Below are 9,502 nucleotides of genomic sequence, written 5' to 3'. Positions count from 1 at the left end.
GGAATATATCCTAAGAAACCTGAAACACCAATCAGAAAGAATGTATGCACCCCTACGTTCATAGCAGCACAATTTACAATAGCTAAGATCTGGAAACAGCCCAAGTGCCCATCAGTAGATGAATGGATAAAAAAAGCTGTGGTACATCTACACAATGGAATACTATGCAGCTGTAAGAAAGAATAATCTCTTATCCTTTGAGACAGCATGGAGGGACCTGGAGAGTATCATGCTAACTGAAATACGTCAGCCAGAGAAATACAAGTTTCACATGATCTCATTCATAAGTGGAATCTAAGTAACAAAATAAACTGATGAAGAGAGTGTATTCAAGACATGGAAGCATGGAACAGAGTGCGGAATCTTGAAAGGAAGGCGGGGAGGGTGCGTGGGTGGGAGGTAATCAACCAAAGAACTTGTATGCATATATGCATAATTCATGGACACAGACAATAGGATGCTGAAGGCCTGGGGTGGGGTGGGGGGGCAGGTGCTGGCTGGAGAGGGTCAATGGGGAGATAAAGAGGACATATGTAAAACTTTCAACAATAAAGATTTAGGAGACAACTAAGTTGGCAGGCGTAGGTAAACACCTGTACTCCCCGCCTCCCACAACTACATCAAAATGACAACTAAAATACAGAACAACCATCATCCAGAACCACTGGAAAGCTGGCTGAGTGGAAGTCCTACAACTAGAGAAGTACAGAAAGCACTGAGACTGGTAGGAGGTGCAGAGGCACTGAAAGGGCGGGTCCGGCGGCCACATGGGCTGCTTTTTTAATCGGGAGGGAGATCATCTCTGCAGAGGCCGCCCAGAGGAGCAAGGGGTCCCAGCCCCACACCAGACCTCCAGCCCAGAGTCCCAGAGCTGAGAAAAGAAGTCCCTATGGGCAGTAAGAACTACAGACTGTAAAAACCAGTGCGGACTGGGGCTCAGTGACAACAGAGGCTGCTAGAGACCCAGCTGTTCCTCTTAAAAGGCCGGCACCATGAACGAAACTTACAAGGTCCCACTTCCTCTGAGGTCCAGCACCAGGGCAAGTCTCTGGGGAACACAGACACATAGGAGTAGGAACTGGATTGTCTGGCATCAGGGCAGGAACTCAGGTAGCTTGCTCCCAGACGGAAGTGCTCACAGGGATCATTGTTCCCAGGTCGCAGGGCTGAGTGGCAGCCATTTCTGTTTGCTCCGCCCAGGTGATTCCCTAAGACCCCGCCTCATCCAATTTACAACACAACCCAAGCTGAGTGCAGCAGCTTTTGCATATAAATGGCTCAGGCTAAATCTTTGCTCAGGCTAAAATCTCTCAAATGAGTTGCAGCTGGGTTAGGGAGCCCAAAACCTATCAATAAAAGGCCCAAGACCTGGTGCCAGCACCAGCCTGCCTTGCTTCATAGTTCAGCCTCATCTGGGCACTTCCAAACTTAATACAAAGAGGAGGAATCTGCAGATCTCTCTATAGCTCCTGCTGTGTGGCCCCAGGCAGTGGCTGACTTTGTACCTCTCTGGAGACCCAAGAGCCAGTGTACCCAGTGGTCAGTGTCAGACTATACCAGATTATAACTCTACACAGCCATAAGCTACACACTCAAGGGGAAGACTCAGTGAGCACCAAAGCCCACTGAAGCAAGCCCTGCCCCATAGGGGTGTTCCCTAAACAGCAGCTCTCCCACTATAGTTTGCAGCTGGTTCTCACAGCCAATTGGCCTGGAGGTCAATTCCTCCCAGTGACACCAACAGCAATCAAGTCTCAGCTACAACAAGTCTGTGCTCACAGCCCACAAAGGCATGCACCTAGAGCTCCCAGCTCAGGTGACTGGGGAGGCTGAGCCACTGGACCCTGTAGAACACTCTATCAACTCAAGGAGACATAGCAGCTCTACCCAATACATAGAAACAAACACAGGGAAGCAGTCAAAATGCAGATACGAAGAAACATGTCACAAATGAAAGAAATTGAAGAAAGCAAAAAACACCCAACCAGAAGAGCAAAAAGAAAAAATAATCCAAAAATATGAAGATATTGTAAGGAGCCTCTGGGACAACTTCAAGCACACCAACATTTGCATGATGGGGGTGCCAGAAGAAGAGAGAGAACAAGATATTGAAAACCTATTTGAAGAAATAATGACATAAAACTTCCCCTACCTGGTGAAAGAAATAGACTTACTAGTCCAGGAAGCGCAGAGAGTCCCAAACAAGAGGAACCCAAAGAGGACCACACCAAGACACATCATAATCAAAATGCCAAGAGCAAAAGACAAAGAGAGAATCTTAAAAGCAGCAAAAAAGCCCTAACCGGTTTGGCTCAGTGGATAGAGCGTCAGCCTGCCGACTCAAAGGTCCCAGGTTCAATTCCAGTCAAGGGCATGTACCTTGGTTGCAGGCACATCCCCAGTAGGGGGTGTGCAGGAGGCAGCTGATCAATGTTTCTAACTCTCTATCCCTCTCCCTTCCTCTCTGTAAAAAATCAATAAAAAATATATTTAAAAAAAAAAAAAAAGACAAGAAACAAGCAGTTAGTTACCTACAGGGGAATGCCTATATGACTGTCAGCTGATTTCTCAACAGAAACTATGCAGGCCAGAAGGGGGTGGCAAGAAATATTTAAAGTGATGGATAGCAAGAACCTACAACCAAGATTACTCTACCCAGCAAAGCTATCACTTAGAATTAAAGGTCAGATAAAGATCTTCACAGACAAGAAAAAGCTAAAGGAGTTCATCACCACCAAACCAGTATTATATGAAATGTTGAAGGGTACTCTTAAGAAGAGGAAGAAGAAAAAGAAAAAGATAAAAAATATGAACAACAAAATGGCAGTAAATACATACCTATCAACAATTGAATCTAAAAATCAAAATAAACGAGTAAGAAATCTAATGAACAGAATAAACTGAATAAAATACAATCAGAGGCATGGAAATGGAACAGACTGATGATTCTCCGAGAGAAGGGGAGTCGGGGGTGGGAAGAGAGCAAACCAAGATTTTATATGCATTACCTATGGACTCAGACAATAGGGTGGCAAAGGCCTGGGATGGGGCAGGAACTGGGTGAAGGGGGGCTATGGGGGGAGGGGGAAGAGGGACATCTGTAACAATCTCAACAATAAAGATTTTTTTAAAACAGGAAAAAAAAAAAACAATAAAGATTTATTTTAAAAAACTAGAGGCCCGATGCATGAAATTTGAGCAAGAGGCTCAGCCCTCACAGCTGCGGTGGCTTGCCTCGGCCCTCATAGCCCTGGTTTCATCCGGAAGGTTGTTTGGCTGTCTGGTTTAATGAGCATATTACACTTTTATTATTATAGAAGTCACTGGGCTAGACACACACACACACCCACACACAGACGCCCATGCACCTGCATGCACTTAAGGAAAACTCATGGAGTCTGACGCCAATTAGACTACCCTCCTGTCTTGGCTCCTCTGGGGCCCCTCCTGTCCCAGGGGATGTAACCTCGCCACGGGGTCCTCCTGCCTGGGACCCTCCCCTTTCACAAAGCTCCTCTTCTCCTCTGGAGGTCTGTAACCCTCAGGCTTGGCAGGCCCCACCCAGTGCACAAAAGCTCAGGCCAGGCTGTCTTGATTCCCAGCTCCGATACCACCTGTGACCTTTGCTTCTCTGTTTCCTCATCTGTAAAATGGAGAAAACAGTTGCTCCTACTTCACAATCATGGGGAAGGGGGGAGTGAGTTAACAAACACTTAAAACAGCATCTTGACATAGTTCTGTCATCATTAACGTCTATGTAGGTGCTTCTCTCCTTCCTAGCATGCTGATGGCCGTTAGACAGTGAGGTCATGCAGGAAGGACCCGCGGGGTCATCTCCGTGTCCCACACTCAGTGTCAGGCATACAAAAGGCCCTCAGAACATGTTTGCTCAGTGACCTCAGGGCGTCCTCCTCCCGCCATTCCTTTACTGAGTGCTCCTGCATGCCGGGTAGCACTGGACTAGGAGCTGCAATGCAGTAGGAGGACAGGCTCCCTTCCACTGCACGAAGTCATTTCTAGGCCAGAAGTTCTCAAATTTTTTGGCCTAACAACCTCTTTACACTCTTTTAAAAGTTTCAGGATCCCAAAGAGCTTTTGTGTATGTTAATATCTATTGCTATTTGCCATATAAGAGACTGAAACTGAGAAAACTTTTAAATATTTATCAATTCACTTAAAATAACAACAAACTCATTGCATGTTAACACAAATAACGTATTTTTATGAAAATATGTTTTTTCCAAAACAAAACTGTGAGAACAATACTGTGTTGCATTTTTGTTGTCTGTAATGTTGGCTTAATGGAAGACAGCTGAATTCTCATGCCGCACTCAATCTGTGCGATATGTTCCTTTGGTTGAAGTACATAAAAAAATCCAACTCAACATTCTCCTTTTTTGTAAAAATTGAGAATACTAACACTGCGCTCGCCCCCGCCCTCTCAGAGTTTGGATCAACTCGGTTAGGCTAGCTGTAAACGGTTTCCGGAAGGGGCGTGGCCTGGCGCCCAAACGGGTAGTTGGCTGGGATTGGACAACAAATGCGTCTGTCTGCGCTTTGTCCCCGCCTCCGACCCCGCCCCTTTTCCCTCTCATTCGTAAACTGGCTAACCCTGGCGCATGCGTCCTAAGGAAGGTGAGCACTTCCGCCCGCTCACCCCGAACCTTCTGTTCCCGCTCGGGTTTCCGCTGGGACAGCTGGGGCGGCCCGGACGGAAGTAGCGTGGGGCGTGTGGGCGGGGCGCGGTGCAGCCATGTCCGCGGCCTTGCTGCGGAGAGGCCTGGAGCTGCTGGGGGCGCCCGAGGGTGAGGGGAGCCTGCCCGGACTTCCCGCGCGGGCCGCGGGCGGCGGGGGCTGAGGGCGGGAGCCCCGAGGGTGCGGAACGGCTCTGCCCGGCCTTATCCCCGGGGGGTGGGAACCCTGCGCGCCCCCCGACCCGCGTCCGTTCCTCTTTCCCTGCAGCCCCCCAGGCCGCGCCGGGCCAGGCCGCGCCGAGCGGGGCTCCGGGGAAGCGGGCCGCGAAGGCGAAGGCGAAGGCGACCCAGGCCGGGAAACTGCGGAACTCGGCGAAAGGAAAAGTGCCCAAGTCGGCGCTGGGTAAGGTCGGGAAGGGGCCGGGCCGGGCCCTGGAGGAAGGGGACTGGAGGCGCGGGCCAGGCGTTCGTTCCGGGGGCACCTCCATGAGCCACGCGCGGAGCGGAGTCCTGGGGGGACGGAGGAGTGAAACACAAGGCCCGGGGCGCTTGGTCCACAGCCCCGGGGCGGGGGGCGGACAGCAAAGAGTTGCAACGTCAACTCGGTGTGAGGAGGGCTTTGAAGATGGTGCCCCGAGAGGGTCTGCGAATGAAAGACGAAGCCAGACCTCCGAGGGAGCGGCGCGGGGAAGAGTGTTCGTTCTAGCGAGAACGGCACCGGCAGGGCCAGAAGGACGTGTGCTGCCTTTGGAAACCTGGAGAAGGTGGCCTGTCTGAACGGCGGTCGGAGGTGGCGCGTGTCACGGTGACCAGTGGGCGTGCGGTGGGTGCAGGGGGTGCGGGTGGCAGCCCCGCGCTCACCTCCCCGTTCAGGTGACGGGCGCCGTGGCCTGGCCGTGGAGCGGGTGCAGAGAGGAGGGACTGTGCAGGGGGAGCTGTGCTGGGGAGCGCTGATGGGCTTCAGTGGTGAACTGGAGGGAGGGGGAGACACCAGAAGGGAGCCCGGTCTCTTCTAGAGCATCGTGGGGGGATGGGGTGCCACTTAAGGCGATGGAGACTTGGGGACCGGCAGGATGGTGGGAGGGAGGATATGTGCCAGGACTTGGGGAGCTCCTCGAGTCCCTGAACCTGGTCCTGGTGCATAAAAGGTTTCAAGTGTTTGTTCAAAGGACGATGAAATCCAGGGAGGAAACAGCCCGACCGAGCAAAAGTGTGGAGGCAGAAAGGGGAGGCCCATTTGAGCAGCAGTGATGTTGGTGTGAAGGGCAGAGGGCACAGGTGGCCCCAGCCAGCCCAGACCTCGTCCCGTAATCGGTACTTCATTGACGGCGAGGGGACTCTCACCCTCAGTGGCCGATCTGAAAAGCACCTCTGGCTGCCGCTCCTGGGAACTGCATCTCTTGCCTGAGTGGCTGTGAGAGCCTCCTGACTGGTCTCTCACCTTCCCCTCCCCGCTCCCCAAATCAGCCAAAGTGATCCTACAGAATCGGTCAGACCTTCCTCTTCTCCGCCCCACACCGTCCTGGGAAGGCCCAGTTCTCAGGGCGCCTAATGAGGCCCCCGGCCCGCCCCTTCTGCGCTCTCCTCCCCTTCCAGCCATTTTCCACACCTCTGCTTCAGGGCCTTCGCACTGGCTGTTTCTCTGTCTAGAGATTCTAGAATGATCTTCCCCCACATACGACACTCTCCCTTGAGTCTTTGCTCAAACATCATTTCATTGAGGCGTTTTCAGACCCTCGGGTTTAGACCTGCATCCTTTTCCTGGCTGGGTAGCTCAGCTGGTTAGAGCATCGTCCCAATATGCCCAGGTTGCAGGTTCAGTCCCCAGTCGGTGTGCATGCATAAGGCAGCCAATTGATGTTTCTCTCTCCCTCCTGTCATCTCTCTCTAAAAACATCTTCATGTGAGGATTAAAAAGAAAAAAGTTAGCCTTTGGCCGGTGTTTCTCAGTGATTAAAGCATCAGCCCATGAACTGAAGGGTCACCGGTTCGACTCCCAGTCAAGTGCACATACCTGGGTTGCAGGTTCGATCCCTGGCCCCCACTGGGGGTGAGTGAGGAAGGCAAGCAATTGATGTGTGTCTCTCACATCAGTGTTTCTCTTTCCCTCTCTCTCTCTCTTCCCCCTCTCTTCCTCCCCCTCCCTCCCTCCCTCCTTCTCTCCCTCTCTCCCTTTCTCTCAAGTCAGTCAATAAAAAAAGAATGCAGCCTTCCCACTGGCATGTATGCTCCACGAGGGCAGGAGGTTTTGCCTGTCAGTGTCCTGCTGTGTGCTCTGCACCTAGAACAGTGCCTGGCACACAGTTAAACACTTGGGACATATTTGTTGCATGAGTCACTTGAACATCTGGGAGCCAAGAGGACTTTCAGCAGGATCTGTGTGGAGGGTGTATTTGACAGAAAAGAGCCCAGGTTATTACAGTAATTGAGGGAAGGGACAACAAGGCCTTTGGCCAGGGGGGCGGAGGGGGGGGCATTAATGGGGCGATATCAAGAGGGGACCTAGAAGGCTTCCAGGGAGTGCATCTAAAATTATGCCACCCTGCTTACCATCCATCCACAGCTGAGTTCCAGAAGCGAGAGTGTCGAGGCTACCTTGGAGAGAACCTGAAGTTCATGACCGGTGCCAGAAGCACCATGCCGGAGTCCGTCACCCAGCAGGTGTGTCGGGTGGCTATGAGAAGGAAGCTGGGGGGAGAGAGTTGAGGATGTTCCTGGGGATCCTGGGGGTCTCAGCCCTAGCATAGGGGGCAGTTTGGGCCACCCCCCACGTTCCTGTATTGCTGTGCTGGGGGGGGGTCTCCCCCTGAAGGGCTGAGAGCGTACCAGGTCGTACAGCTCCCTCATGTCCTGACTCCTGCACATCCCCAGATTCTGCGCCAGAATCGGGGCCGCAAGGCCTGTGACCGGCCTGTGGCCAAGAAGAAGAAGAAGAAGAAGGCTGAAGGCACTGTGTTCACAGAGGAGGACTTCCAGAAGTTCCAGCAGGAATACTTCGGCAGCTAGGCTCCTGGAGGGCCCCGGGGGAGCGGCTGGGGCCCAGCGTCCTCCTCTGACCTCACAGCCACTGCTGGGCCTGGCCCCTGCCATGCACAGAGGCGGCCAGGCTGACCCAAGGAAGCTCCGGAGCTGAAGCTGGGGGCAGGCTGAGTGGAGCTGGTGAGCTGGACGCCTGCGGGAGCATTTAAACGCGGACGGAGGGGACCCGCAGGCTTGGGAAGAGCTGCCTCCCTGCCAAAAAGGAACATTTCTGTTGTTTGCTTTGGCCCAAGTAGGACCTCTTGACTGTTTGCCGTAGAGGCCAGTTACTGGCCCTCAGGGGCCACACCTCGAGGAGGGAGAGGAGGGCTGCTGGGTGTGCTTCCAGGTCCTAATAAATATGGGCTCCAGCTGGGGGTGTGCTGCTGGTCTGACTCAAGGTGTCTCATCTCCTGTGGCCCTGAAGAGCCTTCCCTCCCTCCCCCACCTCCCAGTGTGGTTCTTAGAGTTCCAGAGCAGAAGTCCTCCAGTCCAGCCCCAGTGCAGCCTGCCACTCAGTTCACCCAGCATCTGCTGGCATAGCCCAGAGGGGCCCTCCCCTGGGTGGCGCCCACAGCTGCCAGCTTTGATCCAGGGATGAGACTCCAGGGTCTGGGGAAAGGGAGTGCTGCCAGCCTGTCGCCCAAGTCCTGTGCTTGTGTGTCAAGTGTTGGGGGACTGGTGGGGTGATTCAGGAGGCGACTTCAAGCAACAGGGTTTCACACTCAGGTTTGTGCCTGAGCACAAAGGTAGGGGCTGGACCCCTTGCAGGCGGCAGTGTTGGGCACAGGATGTGCCGACCAGCATTGTCTTAAGTGTGGAGAGGACAAGTCCTGGAAGCAGGGGCCCCTTGGGGTTGGGGGCCTCTTGGAGAGGAGGGCCCTGGGCACCTTCAGGCAGCTCTCTTCCCCCTCCCCCAAAGGGCCTGAGAGGTCATGGCATTGTCTGAGGCTTCTGAAGGGGCCTGTGGCTGGAATGACAGTCAACCTCCCTGCATGGGTTCTAATGTACCAGGAGAGGGTTCCTCGCCCCTACCCACTACCTTGGAGCTGTTCCTGGTGGTTAACCAGCTTTCCACCCTGAGCGTGGGCCACAGAACGGCCGGCGTGGAGCTGGACCCGGTCGTGTCTGCAGATGCCTCTCCTGAGCGGTAGGAAGCAGGTCACCCAGGTCACGGCTGCAGGAGGGTGCGGACTCCAAACAGGAAGTGGCCCACCTTCCTCAGAGCAGCTGCTATCCTGCCTCATGCTCCACCCGCTCCCTCCAGCGGAGTCTTAATGACCCTGGTGGGGGGAGAGCTACACACCGGATATCCGTAGATTCATCTTTTAAGCTTAGGCTAGCTGCAGTCCTTAGTCCTTTTGAATGTGGGTGTGAATCCTCAACAGCAAGAACTCCTTTAGCCCAGATTAAATATCCTCTATCTCCCCATGCTTGCAGTGGCCACAGTTCTGGCCAATGACCTTTTCCCAGGTGACTAAGTGCCTTCCTTATGTCCCCCCAACTTTACTGGGCATGGATCTGTTCCCCCCACCCCACCCCCAGTGACCTAGAGAATAGACCATATACCTATGGTTTCCTGGGGGGGGAGGGGGGAGTGTCAAGTTGTAGCTTCCTGGTGAAGCTGCCCAAATGACAGGCGTAGGTCCTTCCCTTTGCTTTCCTATTAATAGTTTATTACAAGGGCATCAGAACCAGAGTTTAGAAGTAGAAACTTCATCAGCACACCCAGCTCAAGGACGGACTGTGGAACCTTATCTGGCTGCTGAATGACAGATGTTGGCAAAAGG

At 53.3% G+C, this 9,502-nt stretch overlaps 1 protein-coding gene across 1 annotated transcript; it reads left to right on the top strand.

The window, feature by feature from the left end:
• Positions 1-4,686: 4,686 nt before the first annotated feature.
• RPS19BP1 (ribosomal protein S19 binding protein 1) lies at positions 4,687-8,107 on the top strand. The gene is made up of 4 exons (XM_036296520.1): positions 4,687-4,805; positions 4,963-5,097; positions 7,258-7,355; positions 7,566-8,107. The coding sequence occupies exons 1-4, from the start codon at positions 4,754-4,756 to the stop codon at positions 7,698-7,700; spliced, it is 420 nt and encodes a 139-aa protein (XP_036152413.1). The 5' UTR covers positions 4,687-4,753; the 3' UTR covers positions 7,701-8,107.
• Positions 8,108-9,502: the final 1,395 nt, after the last annotated feature.

The sequence above is a fragment of the Myotis myotis genome, unplaced genomic scaffold (genome assembly GCF_014108235.1).
Source record: "Myotis myotis isolate mMyoMyo1 unplaced genomic scaffold, mMyoMyo1.p scaffold_m19_p_3, whole genome shotgun sequence".
Lineage (NCBI taxonomy): Eukaryota > Metazoa > Chordata > Mammalia > Chiroptera > Vespertilionidae > Myotis > Myotis myotis.
Note: the sequence above shows the minus strand (reverse complement) of the source record. Positions and strands in the feature narration are given on the sequence as shown.